This window comes from Malania oleifera, chromosome 4 (assembly GCF_029873635.1).
Source record: "Malania oleifera isolate guangnan ecotype guangnan chromosome 4, ASM2987363v1, whole genome shotgun sequence".
Lineage (NCBI taxonomy): Eukaryota > Viridiplantae > Streptophyta > Magnoliopsida > Santalales > Ximeniaceae > Malania > Malania oleifera.
Window position 1 is genome coordinate 27,101,441 of NC_080420.1, and position 26,608 is coordinate 27,128,048.

Sequence of the window (26,608 nt, forward strand, 5' to 3'; positions counted from 1 at the left end):
TGGTAATGCCAATGAATGAATAAGTTTGTGAAAAATACTGGAATTGCTTAAATGCTTTATGGAATGAAAACAAGTTACTGTGTTTTCGTTATAAATTGTATATATGATGTATGAACCACGTGAAGAACTGGTTACTATTAGAGTATGGTACCATTGCTAGTGGCTGATATAGTGCAACCACACCTTATTGGTAAGGGTGGGTATCTGAAAATTCGATTGATCACTAGTGTTTGATCTAGGGTGGGATTGACCAAGGCAGACTTGTAACATTGAAGAGATTAAAATGGTGTGCTGCCAGAGCTAGATCGGGTCTATGGACCGCACAACCCGTACCATGAGGGAAGTAAATGGTGTTTATGTGGTGTTCCATGGCAGGGCTGAGTCCGATATGCATATACATGATTTAAAAAATAAAATGGGCGGAGTTACAGTTTTGAGTACTGGGCCGAGGGATTTTACAGTGTATGGCCTTGTATTTTATCCCAACTTCAGGAACTCTCGCTTGTAATGAGCCACACTATCTTTTGCAGGAATTATATACATATCTTCTATATTATAGGGTTGAGAATGTTTTAAATGCGTAATTCATTTCAGTTAAACTTATTATTGATTTCTGTTGGAATAAACTCATGTAATCACACACTGATGTAATATGATCCATCTTACTGAGAAGTGTCTTATCCCAATATACAAATCTTGTTTCAGGTCTTGTAGGAAACCGGACCTAACGTTCTAGAGGGTTTTGAAGCGTAGTGTTTTGGGAGTCCTTTTTGTAAGTACTCGTGTAAGTACTGGACTATAGTCAGGTTATCTTTTTGGGGTTGTAATTGAAACATTGGAAGTACTTATATAATAATAATGACTTAGAACTCTGGTCTGGTATTTTGGAAATTGAAATTTTTCCGTTGCTTTATTATATGTTGTTTATAGATAGGGCAACCGTGAACTCTTTGGGGTCGGACCCTCTTGTAAATGATATCAAAGAGTATTTTGTTTTATATTATATTTTCTAGCACTCCGGGCCCACGTGGCAAGTCAGGGCGTTACATTCAATGTCTCATCTTGAATAGCATACTAATACTGCAAATTAACTACTAAATTTTTTACTGCTATTTTATGTCTATTATTCAAATATCATGCTAATATTCATTCACTAATTTTATATGATAAAAATAAATATGGTGGCTTATTATACAAATTTGAAACAACTTTCAAACATCTTTCTAAGAAATTGTCAAATACTGCCTTAACATGCATGTATTTTTCAAATAATAACCAATACATTAGAACAAGAATAAATATTCGAAAATATATCTTATAAAATTCTCTTTCCTTTAACACATTAATCTCTCTTATTTTTAAGTAAAATAATATCTGAAATATTTTTCTCTTTTTTCATTTTTTTAAATTTTAATTTCTAAAATATTCCCTCTACCATTTTCCACACAACAATGAAAATTTTTCCATTCTATTTTTTACAAAATAAAAAAAAAAAGGTTGTTGCTTAATATTATATATATATGGAATGCTAATAAGAGTCCCTTTCTAGAAATCATTAAATGTTAATCACACCATTTCCTTCGCGGCAAAGACATTCCGTTTGATCTTTTACCTATTTAATAAATTACCATTCAAAAAAGCAGAAGAAAAGAAAAACACCTTCCACTCCAACATCCCGACAAACGGATGTGTACATTTCGTGGCCCCCGCCAAACCCCATCACCCACTTCATCATATACGCCAACTTTAATCCTACGGCCGTCCTCGGAGGGCACCACCAGGCTTCCATGGTCCGCGCATCACCGGAACACTTCACCTTCCCCTCACCCAAAGCCAGAGACGCGTCATTCCAGCTGGCTCTGCCTCATTTGATTCCTCTCTCTTCTCCGCTCCCTCACTCAACCCTCGTGGGCCCGCCCCTAAACTATTCATAATAACAAAACCACCCAAGGTTTTCTAATTCCTTATCACCTCACGTCCCTTATCCTCCCTCTTTTTACGCTCTTTGGACAAGGCTCAGAACTAGTCCCTTCACCATGGGGCCAAAGCTCCTCTTCTCGATCCTCCTCCTCCTGTGCATTTTCGCGCGTTCCCCGGCGGCGTCCTTCGCCGGCGATCTCCCCACGTTCCGAGAGGCTCCGGCATTTCGAAACGGCAGGGAATGTCCGAAAACGACATGGTCCCCGCAGAGCAGGTCGCATAATCCTTCCATCATCCACATCGCGATGACTCTAGACATCACCTACCTCCGGGGCTCCGTCGCCGGCGTCCTCTCCGTCCTCCAGCACGCCTCGTGTCCCGAGAACATCGTATTCCACTTCTTGGCATCTCAACGCCGGTCGGAGCTCCGGCGAACGATCTTCAACACCTTCCCTTACCTCACATTCCACCTCTACCACTTCGATTCAAACATCGTCAAAGGCAAGATCTCTTTGTCAATTCGTCGAGCACTTGACCAGCCCCTCAATTACGCCAGAATCTACCTCGCCGATCTCCTCCCCGCCGGCGTCGGCCGGATTATCTACTTCGATTCCGACCTCATCGTCGTCGACGACGTCGCCAAGCTCTGGGAAATCAATCTCGGCAAACACGTCCTCGGCGCGCCTGTGTACTGTCACGCCAACTTCACCCACTATTTCACCGGAAAATTTTGGTCCAATCCGGCGTTTTCCGCGTCGTTTCGCGGCCGCCGGCCGTGTTACTTCAACACAGGGGTCATGGTGATAGATCTTGCGGGGTGGAGAGAGGGCAAGTACACACAAAAACTGGAGACGTGGATGAGAATCCAGAAGAAATACAGAATCTACGAGCTAGGTTCTTTGCCGCCGTTCTTGCTGGTGTTCGCCGGCGACGTGGAAGGGGTAGAGCACCGGTGGAACCAGCACGGGCTCGGCGGCGACAACCTGGAAGGCCTGTGCAGGGACCTTCATCCAGGGCCGGTGAGTCTTCTTCACTGGAGTGGAAAGGGGAAGCCATGGCTGAGACTGGACTCGAAGCGGCCATGTCCCCTGGACAGCTTGTGGGCACCTTACGATTTGTTCCGACACGCGTCGCTGATTTCCGACAGCTGACGCACTGGAAAAAAACCCACTAGTGCTGTACTGCTGTCATGGTTGAGCACGGAGACGGAGCTCTTGTCATGGCGTCGGGTGCGAAAAGACGAAACAGGATACAAGTGTACAAATACGGTGACGTACGACGAGGGGTCTTTCGGACTGTTCGTCGGATCCGGTAAGAGCATAAAGCGAGGGTCGTTGATGGATGCGCGATCGACGGCCCTGATTTTGGTTGGGGACATGGTTTTTAATTTTTTGGGTGGAAAGATTTTCTTGAATGGGCATAAATGAAATTGTCTCATTTGGGCGTGTTGCATTGTATGAATTGGTTGGTTATTCTTTTGTTACATTTCATGCTTCAAACTTGGGTATTTGAATAATGGGCGTTGGCTTGTAGATAGCGATAGCATATTATGCCTCATTATGAATGCGTGTTTTATTTCAAAAAAATATGAAATGATTATAAAATAATGGCAACTTGAAAGAATGGTGAAGAGAAAATGACAACAATGGCTGGCTATGCTGGATTTTTTCTTTTCAATATTTCTTTTAGAGCAAAAGGATCCAATGCATATGGATGGTAAAGTGATGAGAGTGGGAGACTTGCACGATTATGATGACTGCCATTTGGAATATGTGATGTCATTTGGAATATGTGATGTAATAGAAGTAGATATTATTAGTAGTAATAGTTGTTCTTGTCTTCTTTTGTAAGGAGCGAAACTTTCTACACACGGGTTATCTTCATAGTTGAATGACTAAAGTAGTATTTTAACACAAAAGAATTGGAAATTGAAACTGTATTGTCGTGGTTTGGTGCATATAAACATAAGAATTGAGTTTAATTTATTAATTATGTTACTACATGGGTTATTAAAAAAAAAAAAAAGCTTTTTTAGTTTAGTATAGAATTATAATGTTATGAGTAAATGGTTTTTATACAGTTATATTATTATTTAATTATATAATAATTAATCCTACTAATAACAATATTATTATTATTATTATTATTATTATGTGTTTGATTACGCCTTGCATATTGTAGATAATTATATTAGTAATTAATAATCTATTTGATTTTAAGATTATAGAATGATGTTATAATAAATCAATAATCGTACCACAATATATCAAACATTTTATTATTTAATATTATTCTATTATTTAATAAAGTGAATCCCCTTTGAATGGCTCGAGAACTAGTCATTTTTCTGTCCGTTGGATTCAGGTCTCAATGCCAATCGTCAACAGTTATACCCAATTCGTCGACGAGTTGCCCCAAGCTATCGACAAATTACCCCAATTTGTCGACGATTTTCCTGGGTATAAAACTCATTTAGCTATTGAATTAATTCGTCGAAGATATGCTCCAATTCGTCGACAAGTTCCCTCAATTCATCGACGATTTACCCCATTCGTCGATGATTTCACTGGGCAAAAACTCATATTGGCTACTAGTTTAATTAGTCAATAAATACACTCAATTAGTCGACTAGTTGCCCTAATTTTCATACTAATATGCTTTTTATTGAATTAACACATTCTTCGATAAAAGTATATGAAAGATATTAAAGCCAATGATGATTAATACTTGTCCTCGTGAAGTTTCATTTGAATATAAGTATGAAAACGCATTTGAAAACTAATTTTGATATCTTATATGCTAGTATGTACTATATAAAAATATACTTAACTTTCTTAAGTCTTTAGGACATAAAACTTGTTTTGAACCAAGTATATAAAAAATTATGACACAAATACTATTTAATACTTGTCCCATTTGAAAATATATTTGAGTATAGAATATTGTGGCAAACTCTTTGTTTTATCTTTGAAAATCATGAGTATTGAGTTTGTGACTTAATAAAATCTTATATACTCTTGTGTCCTAATATACACATTTAATTTTGCTCAACTTTTGCTCAATAAACTGCTTGAAACAAAATCGCAAGAGTTACAACATGTTCCTACCTCACACAATCCCCATTATATATAGTTCCACATTAGCTTCTTTGGATATGCTTGACCCTTTCTCGTATTTTAGACTTTTTCTACAAAATACAATTCTTGGTAAGATATAAGCAATTATATTATAATATATCAAATATAAATTATGCACAAAACACAAAATAAAGAGGATAAGGTAGACAAGCTTATCACTGTGTTTTATCAAAGCAAGTTTCTGATCCTAAACCTAGCTTTTTTCCCTAACCCGCTTTGCCGTCGCCGTATACTATTTCAAAAAGGCACACCCAACTTTATTTTTTCTCCGGCGAGCCCACGAGATGCCTGCCGCCTCTCTCTGGTCTCATTCGCCTTCCGATCAGCCGTTGATTCTAGCGCTGCCTAAGAGATCCGAACTCTCGCGGGAACGATTTCTACCGTCCGATTTGCAGGCCATCATCTTCTACCTGCTAGTCCTTACGCCTGCGCTTTACCGAGGTCGAAGATGCCATTCCAGAACCTACTGACAAGCTTACTCACCAGAGAACGAGAGGCCAAGGGAGGGAAACGAGGAGGGAAGCCGAGAGACCTACTATTTATCTGAAGTCGAGGGACCTGCTACCTTCTTTGGGCGATTTCTCACTGAGCAACTGGCTGTTTATTGAAGCCGAGAGACCTGCTGTCTCATTTGGGCGATTTCTCACCGAGAGACCTGCTGTTTCTCTGAAACCGAGAGACCTGGTGTCTCCTTTGGGAGATTTCTACAAGAAAACGCTTTACTTCCGCCTCTCATTTGGACGAAGCGTTTTGTCTTCTTTTTTTTTACCTTCTCTACTGTTGCGGTTTTTCTCTTCCATTGGACCCATGGCAGAACCTAACAACTCCATCGTGCCTATGGCCGAACCCAACGACCCTCACTCCAATGCCATCATCACGGAACTAACCACCCCAATTACTGAAGTCATAAATAAAACTTCGGTCCCTACCGAGGCCATTGAAAGCTCCAATTGGTATTAAATTGGACTGTTCTAATTATACTCTTTGGTCTCAAGTTATCGGAATGTACATCTCTGCTAAAAATAAGTTGGGATTTATCAACGGCGATGTTACCCAATCTCCACATACTGACTCATACTTTCGAAAGTGGCGCATAGACAATGCCATTGTCAAGGTATGGCTAAACAACTCTATGGGCCCATCACTAATCGGGAACTTTATTCGGTTTTCGACTACAAAATAGCTATGAGATTCTATTGCTACTACTTATTTTGATAGAAGCGATACATCTTGGGTATATGACCTCTGGCGGCATGTAACCCATCTGAAACAAGCGAGTAGCTCTCTTGAGAAATATTTTAATGATCTTAAGGGGTTATGGCGTGAGATTGATTTTTGTCGTCCAAATCCTATGGAATGTGTTGTTGATATTCAGCACTTTAACGACATGCTTCAAGAAGACCGAGTGTATGCCTTCCTGGATGGCCTGGATGATAAACTTGATAACATTTGCAGCGATATATTACAGATGTGACAATTCCCTACAATTGAACAAGCCTATGCTTATGTTCGCCGAGAAGCTGTCCGGCAAGCTGTTATGATCATTGCTGGATCTGTCGAGACTCAATGAGCAATTCTGGCCTTAAAGGGCTTCAAGATTGGACATTCAACTTCAAATTCTACCCAATCTCTATCTCTGGGCAATGGGAAGACCGGAACCTCTTCCAGGAAGAAAGTCTGTCCCTCAGATGGCACCAAGTGTTCACATTGCGGTAATCTAAAACATTCCCGAGATAATCGCTTCAAACTTCATGAATATCCTAATTGGTGGAATGAACTTCAGGCAAAAAAAATGCTGATATGTTACTTTTGGAGGAACAGGTCAAGTTGCAGTAACTGCAGCCGAGTCGAGACTCTCCCTCTCGCACCACATGGAGATTGCCCAGGGTGATTCACCGATCTTGAAACCAGGTAACTGTGGTACTGCTCTTTGTAGTTCGTCTTGTGATGGTGATAGAAGTTTGTGGATACTTGACTCGGGAGCTACCAATCACATTGGATGAAAATGATTTCTTCAAAACATATCAACCCCAGCACACTTGCATTGCCAACACCAGGGGGAGATCAATAATGACGAGCCAAATTGGCTGCGGTTTGACTGGCTAAACGAACACAACACTGAAATTTATGTCAATGATGAACCCAATACAAAAAAAAAAAGTGTGACTTCAGAAGTGGATATAGGTTCCAGAGATATGTCTAAATCACCTGAAGCTGAAGCTGAAATAGAAAACCCCCCTCACACTACAATACCCAAAGACCATCTCCTAAGAATATCCCTGAGGTAAACACTCCTAGACCTTCAAACTCTAATGATATAGATATCCATGGTGGCTACACTTCACCTTTCAGGCATAATTGTAGAAAACCACCAAATAGATATTCTCCAAACATTGAAGGACGAAACTCAAAGTATCCAATTGCCAACTATGTGTCTACAAAAAGGATTTTCGAACCAGTCAAGACATTCGTACATGAACTGTGTAGAGACCCAAAGAATTATAGAAATTAAATAATAAAAGAGGGTGAAAAGGAAATTTTAAAAGAGTTTTGCGTTTGTCGATGAAGCGGCTTATTAGGATCGTCGACAGGGAGACGTGTCTGGTCGACAAGGAATTATGGAGAGGAGTGTTTCAGCGCCTAAAATTCATCAACGAGGAATAAGTGCTCGTTGACGAAACTCCTTCTTGCGCTCGTCAACGAGATGACGTGGATCGTCAACGAGTCTGCATTCTATGAATATGCTAAACTCGGGTTTTTGGTGAGAAATTTTGCATGTGGAGTCTCTCTCTCTAAAGTTTTGCCCTCCTCACCTTCTCTCTAACTTTTTGGCCCGATTCTCCGTCGGATTGACGATCCGAAGCTGTCACGCAACTCCTGAGAAGTTTCTCTTCATTTCTGCAAGAGTGGATCGTTGGTTGGGCCAACTTGGGTGTCATCCCAAAATTTGGGTAAGATAGTTAATTTTAGTTTTATTGGGTATTTGGTGTTTCCGTACCGACGATAATATGTTAGGAAAGATAATACTGAAGTTTTGTTGGAGAAATGTTAATTTCAGGGTGTTGTACTGGGAACACTATAGGGGTAGGATTTAGTGTTTTGTAGGCTTCTCAGTGAGTCAGGTAAGGGGATAAATTAAGTCAGAATTTTCCATGAAATTATTTATTATTTTACAACATTAAATTTTAAGAAAGTATGTATATTATATAAATTATGTTTGGGAAACATTGTCATGAACAGGGATATGATTTAAATGTGTTTAATCAAAAAATATGATTTTGGAACAGATTTTACATTCAGGAGGTTACCCTATTTTCTGTGTGGCATGAGTTTAATTTCCATATATTTGTGTATATCAGAATAAAATGTTTTTCCCAGATCAAGCATGATATGATAGTTTTTATGGCAATTATAAAACAGTACAGGAATCATGATTTTACATGTTAAATAGTATAAAAAAATTATGTTTAGTATGTTATGTTATGTCAGCGCAGATGTCGTGTTTCATGTTATGTTATGCCGACGCAGATGTCGTATTTCATGTTATGTTATGCTGACGCAGATGTCGAGATTCTGTTGGTGCAGATGCCATAATCAAGTATAATCAGACAAAATTTATGATATATGTATATGACAATTATTATTATGAAATATGAAACAACTATATTCAGTATATGAAACTTATTATATGATATTAGAACTTGGATGACATGGTTTAGTACAATTTCAGAAGCACGGTACCGTAGCTATATGTTTAGAATTATGATAGTGCTACCACACGACCAGTAGTGTGGGAGATGGTAGTCAATGTGGCTTTAGTGTAGAGTGGAATAGTCCCCCTAGAAATCTGGGACCAGGTAGGGGCGGGTCCATCGTACTTACAGACTTATGATTGATCTAGCATAGTCGGCCAATCATTGCAAGGTCCCACCTTCGGGCTGCACAACCTAGTCATATGGGGGTAAGACATGATATTAGCTAGCTATCCATCCTAGGTGTATTTCAGTATTGTACAATTATATAAGATGATTTTCATGTTAGTAATTTAGTACGTTATATTATGTTACGAGGAATCATGTTTTATTCAAGTATGATATCAATAGTTTTTACCAAATATGATGTATGTACTAATATTATGTAAACCACGAAAATACTCATATTGCCACACACTGATATTAGTTTATGTCCCTTACTGAGAGGTGTCTCACCCCCAACTATATAAATATTTCAGGAAATCCAGGTAGAGGAGTGGATCGAGCTCCGCGACAGTAGAGCCCGGTGAGGCTACCCTATCTGAAGGGTGAGTTGTTGAGTTAGGGTCAGGTTTATTTTTGGGTAATGACCCTAGGGTACATTTGGCCTTTTTGGTGGATGCTTGTAAATATAACAGGTTTAGTTGAACTCTGGTATTGTGGCTGGATGATATGTATGTGATTGCGTTTCCTGCTGCAGAGGCAACAGAATGGTGTTTTGGGTGTATCCCTGGTACACATGGGTCTAGGTTGTTTATGTTATTCAGTTGAACAAGACATCAGATTTATTATTTTAATTTTTATTATGAAAAAAATATATATGGTAAATTAGGCAGGTCGTTACAAACTCTCCTCGGGGAGTGTTCCCACCAATATTCATGAAGCCCTAACAAATCCTAAATGGACCTAGGCAGTGAAGGAAGAAATGGAGGCATTGCAGAAAAATAAAACTTGGACTATTGTTCCCTTGCCCAAAGGAAAGAAGACGGTGGGGTGTAAATTCTCTATTAAGTACAAAGCAGATGGTTCGATTGATTGATACAAAGCAAGAATAGTAGCAAAAGGTTACACCCAAACATATGGTGTAGACTATCAAGAGACCTTTTTGTCAGTAGCAAAATTGAACTCGGTTAGAGTATTGTTATCCCTTGCCACAAACCTTGATTGGCCATTGCACCAGTTTGATGTAAAAAATGCCTTTCTCCATGGAGATCTAGAGGAGGAGGTCTACATGGATGTTCCGCTAGGCTATATAGCAACCTCCGAAGTTGAGGTGGTGTGCAAATTACAACGAGCATTGTATGACTTGAAACAATCACCTAGAGCATGGTTCGGGCGATTAAGCTTGGCAATGAAGAAATATGGCTATCAACAGAGCAACTTAGATCTTACACTATTCTTAAAGCATAAACATGGTAAGGTCACAACTCTAATAATTTATGTAGATTGTAGTAACCTGAAAATATATATATATATATATATATATATATGTATATATATAATATAATATAATAATAAATAAATGAAATAAATATAATAATAAATATCTTGGAGGAGATATTTTTAGATATTTATGTATAAATATCTTGGAGGAGATATTTATAGTTACTTAAGAGTTAAGTTATGTATTTTTTTTTTATATAACTCTCTCTCTAAAATTAGAGATTCGATTTTCTCTCACTCTCTGGCCACAGGAACTCTTAGCTAGTGCTCCTCGGTTCTCTCTCTCTTCTCCCAACTCATAGGATCTCGTTGTTTAATCGATTCAAAAAGTTAGGGTTTCGGGTTTTCATCCGTTTTGGGTCATTTTTTTAGGATATAGGTAAGGAGATTTATTTACATTAGTTGTTTTCGAAATCTAAACCTGTAGAACTATAGTTTATGTTTATATGTATGATAGGATTGCTTATTTGGAAAATTTCCCTAGATGGAATTGCCGATTTTTAAATTTTATGGTTTTGGTAAAAACTAGGGTTTTGGGGTATGGTCTCCAATCTTTTAAAACTCATTTATTTGTATTAAACTTAAAGTAGGAGATGCTTGAAACCCTTGTTTTTAATTTAAATCATATTTTATGAACCATTTACTATACTTTTGCAATTAAACCAAATGAGTGTGGCATGAGATATTAAATGTAAGTATACTGAACTGAGAAATATGAGTATTAGATATGGGAATTGGAGTTCTAAATTGCTATAAGGAAATGTATAAAAGAGATGCCAGTTAATTACCGAGAGATGTATGTATAGGGTTAAAACAAGAGCTGTGTGTGCCGGTTTATACCAAAGAATGAAAGAATGAATGAATGAGATTGTGAAAGATACTGGAATTGCTTAAATGCCTTATGGAATGAAAACAAGTTATGGTACTTATGTTATAAATTGTATGTATGAAATATGAACCACCTTAGAAAGCTTGTTACTAAGAGAGCATCGTATCGTTGCTAGAAAGAGAGATACAGTGCAACCACACGTTATTCTTAAGTTTGGGTATCTATGTGTATTCGATTGGTGCGATGGCCCACTGGTTAGGTACCGGGATGGTGAAGGCCAAGTTGGGCTGGAGAAAAAGTACGTGACTAGTGTGGTGACCCCCAGGGCTAGTTAGGGTCTACGAACCGCACAACCCTTACCATGGCGGGAAGTAAATGGTGTTGTTATGATGTTTCACAGCTGGGATGAGTTCAATATGTATATACATAATTTAGAAACTAAAATGGGCAAAGTCACAGCGATGAGTACCGAGCAGAAGGATTATACAATGTATGGGCCCATTGCTAAAAAGAGAGATGTAGTGCAACCACACGTTATTCTTGAGTGTGGGTATTTATGTGTAGTCGATTGGTGCGATGGACCACTGGTTATGTATTGGGATGGTGAAGACCAAGTCGGGTTGGAGAAAAAGTACGTGACTAGTGTGGTGGCTGCCAGAGCTATTCAGGGTCTACGGATCGCACAACCCTTACCATGGGGGAAGTAAATGGTGTTGTTATGATGTTTCATAGTTGGGATGAGTTCAATATGCATATACATAATTTAGAAACTAAAATGGGCAAAGTCACAATGATGAGTACCGAGCAGAGGGATTGTACAGTGTATGGGTCTGTACCTTACCCTAATCTCGGGAACTCTTGCTTGTAATGCGCCAAACTATCTTTTGCAGGAATTGTATATATATCTTCTATATTACAAGATTGAGAATTATTTAAATGTATAATTGTTTTCTACTGGAATAAACTCATGAAGTCACACATTGACTTAATATGATCTACCTTACTAAGAAGTGTCTCACCCCAATATACAAATCTTATTTCAGGTCCTGTAGGAAACCGGTCCTAGACTGCTAGAGGGATTCTAGGGTGTAGTGTTTTGAAAGTTTATGTAAGTTCCTATATATGTACTGGGCTTTGGCCAAGTTACGTTTTTGAATTTGTAATAGCAAATTATGTTTTAGTATGTATGGATGTATGTGAGAAAATAGTTAGAAACTCTGGCAAGTTAGTATTAGAAGGTGTATGTTTATGTTTTTCCGCTGTGCATGATTATGAAGATCAGTATGAAACACCTGATTTCCCTTATTTGGGCAGGTTGTATATGTATGGTATCAGGGATATGTAAGTTACGAATGTATAGTAACACTCTGGGTCCACCTGGAGGGTCGAGGCGTTACATAGATGACATGATTATTACAGGAGATGATCTATAAGAAATATCAAGACTCCAAGAGCATTTGGCGACTGAGTTTGAAATGAAAAATCTGGGAGGACTTAAATACTTCCTGGGAATTAAGGTTGCTAGATCAAAGCAAGGTATATTTCTTTCCCAATAGAAATATATCCTAGACTTGCTATCTAAGCTGGGACTACTCTAATGCAAACCTACAGACACACCAATTGTTCAAAACCACAAACTGGGAGAATACCCAGACCATGTGCCAACAAATAAAGAAAGGTACCAGAGGATAGTCGAAAAGCTTATTTATCTATTACACACTCGCCTTGATATTGCTTATGCAGTAAGTGTAATGAACTGCTTAATTAATTGATTTTTTTTTATATAAATATATACTCTGATACCATCTACGTCATTAACCTAAGCAGCAAGAAGCGTAAATCATAATAAACACATCCATACAATATAATACCAGAGTTATATACATATCACTGTTTTTCCAAAATATAAATACATTTCTTCCCCAAAAATACCCTCAACAAGCTAGGGTAATACAAAAATGCTCCCAAAAATGATACTCACTCTCTGTCAGGGCACTATTGAAGCCCTTCTATTTGCGAGCTTGATCTGCTCGCCTACCTGGATCACCTGAAAATATATCAACACTGGGATGAGCCAACGCTCAGTAAGAGAAAATATGCTATTACTAGTGTGTGGCAAATGAGCTACTATATATCATGAAATCTGTTTCATATAAACATGAATAACTGAGTACCAAAGTACAGTACAAGTAATAAAGCACACCACCCCTTTTCCCTATTGCTTAACATATCAGTATTATGGTTATAATTCAAAATACTTCTAGTGTATATAGTAGGATCTCTGTTTCTGTAAATCAATACGTAAATAATAGTAACTGAAACTGTTCCCTGTGGCTATCTGTGTCATGACATGCCCCTCATGACGAGGTTGTGCGGCCCGTAGGCAGGATTTACCCTAGCTGGCCAACCAGGAATAAATCACTGAACTCCGTCAGTCGACCTGCCCTCCTCAACCCATATCTAGATGGGGAGCCTAACCTCTTCTAGGGCCTAGGTGGTTGACCGTACCACATATATCTGAATAGGTGGTTGCACTCATAAAGTAACATAATATCTGTAGCAACGGTACTGTGCTCTGTAGTTGCAAGCCCAACAGAGTCTGATATCGTATAATATATTTCTATATACATGTCTATCTGATTTACCATGATTCTGAACTACTGAAATAACCATGATACTGCATAACGTACTGAAATCTGAATAATTATAACATGGAACTGCATATTCGTAATACTGAAATTCGTGTTATCATGGTACTGAAATATCGTAAAATCATGATATTGAAATGCGTATAATCATAATATTGAAATTCGTAAAATCATGAAACTAAATTCATAAACATATCCCCGTACCATATACATAATCATAAGCCACACCATACTAAAATACATAATTTTCATAAATAAATAAACTGCATAATATTCAGAACTTTCCTAACATAGCATATTTTCCTTACCTTAACTCTGAAAAGCCCCTACTGTATTCTAGCCTAATACCCGCAGGGCTTCCTACAAAACACTCTGAAACTAATTTTTTCCAGAACTAAACATTAGTATTTTCCTACCTACATTATTTCCTATAACTGCCATGAGGCCAAAAAGTGGCTAAAAGGGCTTATCCTGAATTTGGGATGATTTCCAACTCTGATTTCCCGACGATTCGCTCCAGTAGAAGCGTAGGGAACTCCGCCAAGAGCGTCGTGGTAGCTTCGGATCGTCGATCCGGCGACTGGTGGGGCCGGAAATGAAGAGAGAAGGGAGAGAGAGTCGTAAGAGAGAGAGAGAGAGAGGAGAGAGAGAGCGGCGAGAGAAATGTGATTAAATCCCGGGTTTCCACTATTTATAGGGTCAGGTTCATCAACGAGACCCTATGTTCGTCGACGAGCCCTTCACAACATTCGTCGACGAGGCCCTGTGTTCGTCGACGAAATTCAGAGCACCCAAACTGCCTCTCGGTGTTTTCTCGTCGACAAAGCCCTGTGTTCGTCAACAAAATTCTGAAGACCTTCGTCGACGAGACCCTCTGTTCGTCGACGAAGTCTACGGCCTCCTTCTATTTCTGTTTCTATTTTCTCTCCCTATGATATTTAAAATGCTATTATTTTTCGGGTCACTACAGTAAGTCAATTCATGCACTGTCTAACTGAGGATCATATGGATGCGGTGCTCAGAATTCTTCGATACTTGAAGTCATCTCCAAGGAAAGGGCTTATGTATAGACACCTCAAAGTTGAGGGATATACAAATGCCGACTGAGCAGGAAATATATCAGATTGAAAATCTACCTTGGGGTACTTCATGTTTGTTGACGGGAATCTTGTAACTTGGATAAGTAAGAAACAGAATGTGGTGGCTTTGTCAAGTGCTGAAGCTGAGTTCCATGGAATGACTAAAGGTCTTTATGAACTCCTCTGGCTTAAGAGACTACTAACTAAAATAGGTTTTGCCCCAAGTTGTGAGATGGACCTGTTCTGTGATAATAAACCCACAATTGATATCTTTGAGAAGTAATGTGTACTCCCAAAAGGAGGGGGGGGGGGTGAAGTGGGCTTTTAAAATTTTCTTTACAAATCTTTTTATTAAGTCTTTCCCAACTCTTTTATATTCAACAATCACACAAGTATAATTGATTTGCAAAGACCAACACTCAATCCAATCAATAAGGTAAACTTGATTTCACAATATAAAACAAAATATAAATCTCAACAAGCTTCCAAAATTCAGAGTTTGATATCAAACAAGTTACTTGAGTTTAAGTATGTTTAATGAACTTTTGATATTATCAACGCACTTTCTTTAATCAACATTTCAGCAATCAACGTACTTTCTTTAATCAAGGTTTCCGCAATTCCCAATGATTATTTAATTTCCAACAATTAAGTAAACATCCACACAATTTATATATGCATAAAATTAAAGAGATTTAGGGAAGAGGAAGACACCGAGATTTTACGAGGTTCGGCTATACCTGCCTACATCCTCGCCTTAGGCAAACCACCCAAGGATTTCACTATACCACTCCCTTAACAAAGCGGAGCAAACCATTTACACACTCCTTCAAGTAGGATGGAGCCCTCATCTTCAAGCGATACCCCACACTCAGTAGTCCAACGATTCAACGATCCTGAACCATCAAAAACAACAAGAAAAACAAAAACAATTCTTGTGTACGAAGAAACTCTGTGCAAGAGTAGATTAGTACAAGTGAATTTCACAACATACTTCAATCAAAATCAATATAGAAAATGAAGCTCAATAATTTATCACCGAGGTTCCTTTTTAGATTGAGAAACTCAGTAGAAAAGCAAACAACCGTAGGCTTTGATCAGCAAATTTTCAGTAGAAAATTTCAGCAAAAGTGTTTTAGCAAGAGACCATTAAAGAGTAGAAAGTATTATACTTGAATGCTGATTGTATGTATTGGTGTCTTTAATCCTTTGATATAACATGTATTTATCGATGTAAAAAGTTTAATTTTCGTATTCCCCAAGTTACTTAGAGTGTTTCCCAAGTTTTCATAAAGTTTGGGATTCAAGCAATCTATTTTGAAAACTTTTATTCGCTGTTTAAATTTGAATTTCACGAAGGTCAATCTATTGGACTATCAGGGTCAGTCGCGTGATCTTTTAAAAACCAGCAAACTTTCAAAGTCAAAATGAGGTCAGTTGATTGGGCCTATTATGTTTCCCAATTTATTTCAGCATAAAAATGTCAGTCGCTTGATCGTGCAACATTTCACAATTTTTTGATTTTCAAGACTTTAATTCTTCAATTTTTGAAAAACTTCAACGTAACTTAATTAAAGAACATTTTCTGGGGTTTTCAAAAATTGGTCTCTAAGTCAATAAAAGATTTCTAAGAGTTTTATTCATTCATATTGAATTTGAAGTACTTACATGAGACTTCTTAAATACTATGACTCTTCTAATCACTAAGTTTTCATGTATAACTTCCATTCTTCATATTGAGCTTGACTTTTAGCTTTGTCTTTAACTTCATGAAATCTTGTCACATTAAGTTCAAACTTTTTACAGACTTTGTTAAGCATTTTGATGTTGATCACTTGAGTCACTTGATCTTCATACTTGAGTTACCTGAAACATGATCACTTAACCAAACATGTTAAATTTTCTTGATTTGTTGTCATCAAAATAAGATTCGTAAGCCTTATTAGGCCAACAATCTCACACAACCCTGTCCAATATGACTAAACTAAACACGTGGAGGTGGACCGACATTTCATCAGACAGAATCTTAAGGACAAGACAATTCAATTTCCTTTTGTTAAGTCTGAAGACCAATTGACAAATGTACTCACAAATGCTGTATATAGCAAAATCTTCTACAACTCACTTGACAAATTGGGCATGCGAGACCTATATGCACCAACTTGAGGGGGAGTGTTGGCGTGGGTTGTTTTAGAAAGATTCTAGCAAAGAGCCTTGATTGTAAATCCCTTGTATCAAGGCCTTGATTGTAAATTCCTTGATACAAGGGACATTCTTAATTCCAGGCTTAAAATTAGTGTACTCTAAAATTAGAATTTTTTCTTGTATATAATTACCTACTATTCCATGTAATTGATATTGTGAAATAAACAGAAAATTCTTCCCTTGACTTTAACATCTTCTTCTCCTCTTCTTTCTCCTTCTTAAATTCCAATTCCCATTCCAATTCCAGTTGTAAGAGCCAAACTTTACCAACTGAATTATATCCTCTCGAGCCCGTCGGGGAGCATGTATGAAGGAGTCAAATGTTTCTTTTATTCTTTTCTTTAGTGCACCTTAGACTATCTTAGACTTAAAGGAGAGACTTCGCCTATAAAGTAAATTATCACACCTATGAACCAACTCTTACCCATTATCACTACATTTAGGTGGTGTAAATGTAACGCATCGAGACACCCCAACAAGTAATCGTAAAGATTCATATCATAAACATTTAATAAGTTTTACCTTACTATCAATTTTCAAATGCAACCCTCAATTACCGAAGCTTAGAATTGACCGTGCGTAAAATATTTAAGACATTAAATTAACAACTTTTTATAGTTTTTAAAAACAAAAAAAAGGAAAGAAATAAAGATTACTTTCCACAAGTAAACAAAATCTATTTAACTAATAACCATGTATCTGAAATGACTTTTCATCACTTAACAAGTAACAACATATTGCACAAATTTTGGACAAAATTGATTTACTAATAATTTACTATTACTTGGTAATCTTTTTTTTTTCAGCCAAAAAAAAAATCAGCAATGCCAACAATTTCAACAAAAAACAAAAAAAGGGGAATCGCAAAAGACAACTGCGCAGCAAGTCGACCAATGTTAGAAAAAAAAAATTAGGAAATAAAAAGTCATAGGAATACCCAACACAATCTTAACAAATTATAAAAAAAATCCCACCAAATTTCAATGTAGTAAGACTACACTGCCGCCTAAAATGAATGAATGAACATCTACAGTGATTTGAGAGAGAAATAGAGTGCGACATCCGTATAACTTGTGGCGGGTATCGCTCCTCCATCTGCTCCAGTCCTCCACCTCCACAAAAATACCTGAAATAACTGTCATTATTCAAAAATTCAAAGAGAAAGAGACCTGTGGAAATGGTGCTGCCCATGAAGTGAAATACCCATATGAGCTTCAGATTGTGTTGTTGTTTTGAGCAATTTATACTGTGCAGTGCCTCTCTGCAAAAATGGCAACAGTGGCAGCAGGTGGCCTAGGACTAGGAACAGTCAGGCTTCAGCATCCCACCAATTCAAATCCACCGTCTTTATTCTTGGGCAAAAGGCTCAGGTTCAAACCCACCTGTTCCGAGTCACTACCGCACACGAGGAACCTCTTCAACCCGAAAACATGCTTAGTTTTTGCATCGGCAGGTGGCGGATTTATGGGTTTGGTTCAGGATCTTTTTGTGGGTGTCGGGGTTGGGCTCCCCTGCACCGTCATGGAGTGTGGGGATATCATATACCGAAGCACTCTGCCCCGTTCCAGCGGCATCACCGTCACGGTTCCTGGCGCCATTTTGGCTCTGGGTGCCGTGTCCTACCTCTGGGCTACTCCTGGTGTGGCTCCTGCCTTCTGGGACATGTTTGTTCTTGCTTTTGTTGAGAGACTATTTAGACCCACTTATCGGAAGGTCGGTGAATCATGTCTTAGTTTGCATTTTCTTTTTAGCGAAGTTCTAATGTTTTTTGTTTTGTTGTAGCAATAGTTTATATGGTTTGCTTTATTAGTTATATGGATTGCCTTGTGATGGCGCACAGGGCGATTTTGTGCTGGGTAAGAAGCTGGGAGAGGGAGCATTCGGTGTGGTTTATAGGGCATCCTTGGCGCAGAAGTCCTCATCGAAGGTGCTGCCTAGATGTTTGATGAAAGCCCCCTATGGATGTTTTGTGTATATTTGTTGTTTTGGATTTGTCTTTTACTTGTGCTAATTATACTATATAATTTTTTTCTCAGCATATGAGTCATCTAAAAACAGGAAGTTAAGATTAATTCCTGATTCTGTACTCAGCATGTTATCCACAGATTGCTTTCAATTTTTTTTTTTTAAATTTTTAGCTTCATTTTCCCCTTTTTCTTGTAGCAGAGAAATTCCATTAAATGGATTTTGATTGAAATTATGCTAATAGAAAAAAACTGGCAATATATATTACATATGTACTTGTCTGTACATGCATAAGTGTTGCTGATTCCGTTGTTATGTCACAAGTATCATATGATAATTTTTCAGTTTTGGTGTTAATTAGGACAAAGGTGACTTAGTCTTGAAAAAAGCAACTGAATATGGTGCTGTGGAGATTTGGATGAATGAGCGTGTACGAAGGGCTTGCACTAATAGCTGTGCTGATTTTGTGTACGGCTTTCTTGAGGTGGTTGCTCTATGACTACTTCTACTACTATTACTACTACTACTACTACTTCTACTGTATGGATTAAGCGTATCATTATCTTTATAAGAAATTTACTTAATAAATGCAATTTTGAATTTAGCATTTTCTTTTCTGATTACAACCATTATCCTGAAACTGGTTTCAGAGTTCCTCAAAGAAAGGACGTGAATATTGGCTTATATGGCGGTTTGAAGGAGAGGCTACACTAGCAGATTTGATGTTAAGTAAAGAGTTTCCCTACAATGTTGGTATTTTCAATCAGCATCCTTTTTGTTTCATAAATCCTCAGGCATTATTCATTTCTTTCTTGGGAGTTGAAAGAATGATAAGTTTTAAAATTTTATAATTCCAAGCTTAACTATTTTGCTGCCCCACCCTTGGACTGCATGTAGGGGGCAGGAGTAGGCCCTGCTCGAGAATGGGGTGAGCTGCTTGCTTGCTTTGCTAAATTCTGACTCTTCTGCTTCAATCCTTCTATAAGGCACATAAACTGGAAATTTTAAATTCTGATGGTTAATGTTGCATCACTATTGGTTGATTGCTGTTAGGTGCCAGTTGAAATAAAGATATGAATAGAACCCGTTTTGCATCTAGGTTTTTTCAAATGCATAAAAAGTCTTATTATTTAACTAGTTGGAAAATAATATGGGCGACTTCTTTTATTGCATCTGTATTAGCGAACAAATTGAATTTTAGCTACTTCAGACAAGTTTTGTAATGATGGTATGGTACCCATCTCATATTTGAAGTGACTATTTGCTTCTGGTTTTCCGGATCGCCTTTGGTACCCTAAGTTAACTACTTCTGTTACCTTAGGTTTACGCATAAAATGGAGAACCTGTCCCTAGTGGAATTAGGGTTTTGGTTGCTTGATGGAGACATGCTCAGGAGTTTTATAGGGTCAAGATAAACAAATTATACCATAAAAGAAATTTAATGGATAAAAAGTGAACACTCATGATTCAGATGTTCTCTGTTGGAGAACACAGAAAAACTTTTCCAATATCAATAGTTTTTTATACTAAAAATATTGATCCAGATGAGTGGGAACAATATGGAAGAGAAACGTAGATATAAGCACCTGTTCCTTTTTCCCCCTTTGTGATCAGATTATTATCTTGGCATCCTATGTGTTGGGACAAAAACAGAATCAAAATTGACTCAGAAACTACATAGTTTTGCAAAAGCTTAATGGGAAGCCCGTTCCCACGGTGTTCATGGCCAATATGTCCAGTTTTAAAAGCACAAAAAAGTCCTATCGAAAGGTTTTGCAAAAGCCTACTCCACAGAACAAGTCTGTTAATGACAAAATGATTCCAATTCTTAAACTCTTCACTCACAGGCACCAATCCTGATACGCCCAAAATTTCCAGACAAATCTTCACAATTGGCATAAAAATAACTCAAAAATACCACCCGCAGATTGCATCAACAAAATCCTCTGCATGTTCTGTACCCTCATCTCATGTTCAACACTCACGTGGCTTCACAATAACCCAAATAAGAGTCACACTCCTACATGCACTACCGCCCCCTGACTATTTGTAACATAACAACCGAGCACCTTATCCATCTATTGCAATTAGAAAATAATAGATACTTACTCAAGCGAGATATCCCCACAAGGAAATGAAATTTTGATGCATACTCCCAAAGTAAACCTGGGAAAGAAGGAAATTGGTCCACTAACTAATGAGCTCCAATCCCATGTAGCAAGAGTATAGATGTTTAATACAACCTGCCTTGAATTTAAGCCACTTTTCAACATGATTCTCCTTATCGCTGCTTATATCAATAGACTTCAGTGGGAGTGGTACTTTGTGGAATTGCTCTGTGAGGTTGCAAAACTGCTGTATTCTAGTTCATATCTATTATATTATTTTTATTTTTCCGTTTGAGACTCTAAACTTATACTTAGGTTATGTTTGGTCCTCAAGATGTCTTTTCATAGAATAGAATGGACTAAGATGGGAATGAAATAAAAATTGAATGGGAAAAGTTAATCTGGAAAAGTGTAAATCATGCAGAAGTTTTTGTTGTTCCATCCAACCTGGAACATAATAGGAATAGGCATTCCCGTGCTTAAATTTGAGATTAGTCATTCCTTGTCGATTCCATGTTTATTTTGTGTTATGAATTAATAAAAAACATTTTGCATTGTCATTTATTTTGTGATGACGAAACATTTTCTTTGTAAGCTATCAAGTTCTTATACTATGACCATTCTATTCCTGGGATAGGCATTCTGCTGAACCAAATGTAACCTAATTGTAATAGCTTATAGCGTGTCAGTGACCAACTTTAACAATACCATAAGAAAGGAAAAATGTAAATCACAAACCCTTGTCAAGCAATTGTAATATTAAGTCTCCAAAAATGAATTTGACGACTGTGGTTGTTAATTATTGAGCTTGACATCGTCCTTAAATGGTTTTGTAATCATATTTATAATATCCTGAATTAAAGACAAAATCCTAAGGGTACTTTACTGAAAAAAGATATTTGTTAGTTCTTCATAACAAATTCTTTGCCTTTTCTTTGTTTTTCTTTTTCTATTTTTTCCTTGTGTTGTAAAGTTAAAGATGGAGAAAGAGCAAAAGGGGGAGAAGAAGACAAGAATAGAATAAGAGAAAGAGGAAATAAAACTTGGTCGTAGTTTCCTGGAGCTTTATGTAGAGCTCCATGTCTGTCATCTTCCATACTAATAATAAAAAAATCATAGAAGACAAAAATACCCTCATTCACACCATATAATTACTAAAAAAGCATGTTCTTCTAGCACTCCCCATTATGGTGGGGGTGTATAAATATCACATAACCCCAGCTAGTTACAACCACTAGACAAGTTAGGTGTCACTAACCCTCAAATAAGGACTCAATTAAGGGCCGCATGACATTCATTGAGAGCTCTCCCCTAACGGAGTCAACCGATGAATACTCGTTCTAGCTTGCAGACATGAGCATCACATAAGTCTCTTTAACTACAAGGTAACCTTGAAAGGAACATTACAAACAACCACAAATCACATAGGCAAGAGGCTTTCATATAGAAGAAATTCATAGTTTAACAAAGTACATCACATTCCATCATAATGAAACACAACGATGAAAAGTATTGCTTGTTTTATTCAATTAAGAGAACAGCAATACAAGCATCAACACAAGTAATTTGATATTCCATATAAACCCTTGGAGAATATATGTAAAGTCAATATCTCCCCATCATTGATCCCATTACATTGTCACTCCCTAACATCCTCTCCCACTCATTTTATCAACGTCCTTGTCGATTTACTGTAAGAAGTCTTCAGTATTCTAATTCTAATGTTGTTGTCTTGGAGTTTAAGAAATATTGAATCTTCTACGTGGCATGCTGGAGGTCTTTTGTCTTCTCCCAACCGATCTCTTCTTTTCTCAATCCTATCCACTTAACCAGAATTGTTGTTGCTGATGATCTTCTTCGTTGATGACTCTATCTATAAGGATCTCCTTAACATCTTTGATTGTAGTCTTCGTCTTGAAATTGGTTGATATGCTTGACTTCTGTTGGCTCAGATCTTCTTCATCAACATGGAATGGTTTTAAGTTGTTGACGTGAAACATTGAATGGACCGGTCGCCTATGACTCTTTATCCATTCTAGTTGTTCAAGTCGATAGGATGCATGTCCAACTTTCTCTATCACTTTGATTGGACCTTCGTATTGTCGTAAAATTCTTTTGGCTTTGCCACGAAGAAATCGGAATGCTTCTAGTGGCACTTTTACAAGCACTAGATCTCTAGCTTCAAATTGTTGTGGTCATCACTCTATGTCCGCCCATTTCTTCCTGTGTTTTCAAGCTTTTTCAAGTTGAGCTCGAGTGACTTATATGTTCAGCAACCAATTCTTTGTAAATTGGTATGCTCTCGGGAAATTTCCACTACATGGACTGTCAAGAGTGTGTGGAAGAGTTGGTTGTTGACATGTCACAATCTCAAAAGGACTTTTATAAGTTGCAAAAAAAATTTTATAGAATTAAAGCAAAATTGCACTGTCTAAATGTTTTTTTTGGCCATCTATTGGAGGGTGGTAAGTGGTAACTTGTGGAAAGATTGAGACTTGATCCCATTAAGCGAAAGAGTTCCCCCTAAAATCCACCAGTAAATCTTACATCTTTATTGCTAATTAGGCTCTCTAGGACTCTTCACCACATGCTTGAAGAATAACTGGCTTTTGTTTCTACAGAACATGGCTTTGAAACAGGTGCAAAGGTTGCATACTTCGACAACCGAACAATCACCACCAAGATTGTGTCATGGACCTCCACTTTTGGTAAGGAGGAAATGAAATCTAGGGAGACACTTTTCTATGGTCTTGTCGGTACTGGTAAGTTCCAACAATCCCAGGGTCTTCTTTCTCTCCAGTCTACACCTTGTCTTGCTAACAAATCAAACATGTTTTTTTATACCTTACTACATCATCTTCCATATGCGGCTAGTAGTACCCTTGTGTGATTAGTGCCCGAGTTCGTCGCCATCCCGGGTGTCCTGCCGACAAAGTGTCATGACATTCTTTTAATAATGTCTTTCGTAAGTTCCCAACTTTGGGCACATACAATCGCCTTCTTTTTGTCATTAAGAGACCATCTTCCATCTAGAATTGCCTCGTCTTCCCTTTTTCCACTAGTTTTATCAATGGTTGGTCCTGCTTGTTTGTTCTCAAGTTTTTCCTACTCAGTTCCTTCATGGATAAAGTAGCCCTACTAATCGACATATGACTTACAAACTTCAATGCTGCCAATTCCATTTTCCTACTTAAAGCATCAGCCACTTGATTTGTCTTTCTTGCCTCGTATTCAAAATTGAAATCGAATTCAACTAGTTTCTCTTGCCAATGGACCTGCTTCGAAGTTAGCCCTGGTTATGGTAAGAAGTGTGACAATCACATTATCCGTCTTTACCACAAACCAAGACCCCAAGAGATAGTGTCTCTAAACGCTGAGGTAGTGTACAACGACTAGGAGTTCTTTCTCTTGGGTTGTATAGTTCCATTTGGCACCTAGTACTATTCAAATTTCAAAATCAATTGGATGGCCTTCTTGCAAAAGAACTCCCCCTAGTGCAAAGTCAGATGCATTGACCTGTACTTCGAATGACTTCATCACATCAAGAAGGATTAACACTGGATCCCCTGCAATTTTTTTCTTTCGTTCGTCAAATGTAAATTGCAATCTTTTGACCACCCCCACTTGACCCCTTTTTCAACAGGTTTGTCAGCGGTATGATTCTTTTAGAATGCCCCTCTAGGAACTTCCTGTAGTAGTTGGAAAGTCTCAAAAAGGATCGTAATTAGCTAATGGATGTAGGTGGTTTCCACTCATAAATGATTTGGACCTTAGTCGAATCCATTCGTATGTATCCCTCTTCAATGATATGCCCTAAGAACTTGATACGTCTCTGGGCAAAAGCGCATCTTTCCCTTTTTAGGTACAACTAGTTTTACTTAAACTTTTGAAAGACTTGACGTAGATGTTCTTTGTGTTCAGTTAGAGACAAACTAAACACCACAATGTTCTCGAGATAGACGACTACAAATTTGTAGAGGTAGTCCCGAAAAACTTGATTTATTTAAGTACAAAAAGTGGCAGGTGCGTTTGTTAGTCCCAAAGGCATAACAAGGAATTCAAATGCTCTATACCATGCGACACAAGTGGTCTTTGGTTCATCCCTTTCTGCAATGTGCACTTGATGGTATCTAGACCTTAAGTCTAGCTTAGTGAAATATTTGACTGTACTCAGTTGGTCAAAGAGATTTGCAATCAGGGCAATTGGATATTTGTTATAGACAGTCACCTTGTTAAGGGCCCGATAATCCACACACAATCAAAGACTTCCATCCTATTTCTTTTGAAATAAAACAGGGGCCCTAGTGCTTTTGAATGATCGGATGAATGCTGCTTCTAGTAGCTCGTTCCACTATCTTTGAAGTTCAACTAGTTCGGGTGGTTTCATTCGATATAGGGCGCGAGTTGGAGGTTTTATACCAAGGGGAAGTTCTATTTCATGGTTTATTTGTCGTCGGGGTGGTAAAACCCTAAGAAGGTGTTCTGGGATCACCTCTTTAAATTCTTCTAGCACTTCCCTTATCTCAATCGAGCATGTGTCTAGTTCTTTGTCCCTTGAATCTATAGGTACCATTATGAATGAAGGTTCTCTCCTCTTCATTCCCTTATTGAATTGGAGGGTTGAAAGAAATTTCTTTTCTTTTATAGTGTTGTGAGCTACTGACACAGCACAAGAGGTATCTCCCATCATCACCAGGCAATTTGGCAGCAAGGATTGGCATCGAGCGAGTAATCTTAAGGAAATTGATTCCCAAAACCACATCAAAGTCTTTAAAGGGTGCCACTATGAAGTTTATCGATCCTGACCACAGACCCATTTGGCAAGCAACTTTAGAGGCGACTCCCATAGTGGCTAAAGCTTCTGAATTCACTGCCTTCAGTTTTCTCGCATCCCTGTCAACTTGCAATTTCAACTATTGGGGTCCTATGGCAGCGATAAAGTTGTGAGTGGCACTTGTGTCAATCATGGCCTTGGTATTTTTTCCATGTAGTAGTAAATCCACATACATTAGGCCCTTTTCTTGGGATTTGCTGATATTTGTCTGACGTTCCTACGCTCCCAAGAACCTCAAGGCCCCTATCATATCTTGCTTCTCCACTGGGTTTGTTTGTGGGGTTTCTATTCCCTCTGAAAAGGCTTTTAAGGCATTCAAGGTCTTTCGTTCAGGACACTTTACTACGCGATGAGGTCTCATATAGAGAGAACAAGAAATCGGTGGTCGGTTCTACCCTTTTCTTGTATATCCACTCCTCGACTCTCTAGTTGTTTAGGGTTTCCTTTCTCTCCCAAAACTATTAGGTCCTTTGTTGCTTCTCCCGTTTATAGGTCTATTCATCTTGTTGGGCTTTTGTTCATTGTTGGCGGAACCTGGATTTTTCCTCTTCAGAGAACTATTTGAAAAATCATCTAATCATTTGATCGTTGTGAGGGTAGAGGGGAGGTCACGAACCCTTGTCTTCACAGCTCATTTTTTGGCCATGTTTTGAGCCCTCGGAGGAACTGGAATAGTCTATCAGATTCA

At 38.1% G+C, this 26,608-nt stretch overlaps 2 protein-coding genes across 4 annotated transcripts in view; both read left to right on the forward strand.

Moving 5' to 3' along the window:
- Positions 1-1,547: 1,547 nt before the first annotated feature.
- Positions 1,548-3,543, forward strand: LOC131153100 (probable galacturonosyltransferase-like 3). The gene has a single exon (XM_058105151.1). The coding sequence runs from the start codon at positions 2,037-2,039 to the stop codon at positions 3,069-3,071; it is 1,035 nt and encodes a 344-aa protein (XP_057961134.1). The 5' UTR covers positions 1,548-2,036; the 3' UTR covers positions 3,072-3,543.
- Positions 3,544-18,026: 14,483 nt separating this feature from the next.
- Positions 18,027-26,608, forward strand: part of LOC131153098 (serine/threonine-protein kinase STN7, chloroplastic) — a 35,381-nt gene continuing 26,799 nt past the window's right edge. Inside the window, exons 1-4 of one of the 3 annotated variants that reach the window (XM_058105148.1) lie at positions 18,027-18,726; positions 18,854-18,940; positions 19,340-19,462; positions 19,629-19,727. In XM_058105148.1, the coding sequence (XP_057961131.1) occupies positions 18,283-18,726; positions 18,854-18,940; positions 19,340-19,462; positions 19,629-19,727 (753 nt within the window). In that variant the 5' untranslated portion in view covers positions 18,027-18,282. Of the gene's footprint in view, positions 18,727-18,853; positions 18,941-19,339; positions 19,463-19,621; positions 19,728-26,608 lie in introns of all 3 variants that reach the window. The other 2 variants (XM_058105147.1, XM_058105149.1) reach the window with 2 other exon arrangements.

Excerpts from the sequence above, each read along its gene's own strand:
- LOC131153100 (XM_058105151.1), top strand. The coding sequence starts at position 2,037 with ATGGGGCCAAAGCTCCTCTTCTCGATCCTCCTCCTCCTGTGCATTTTC.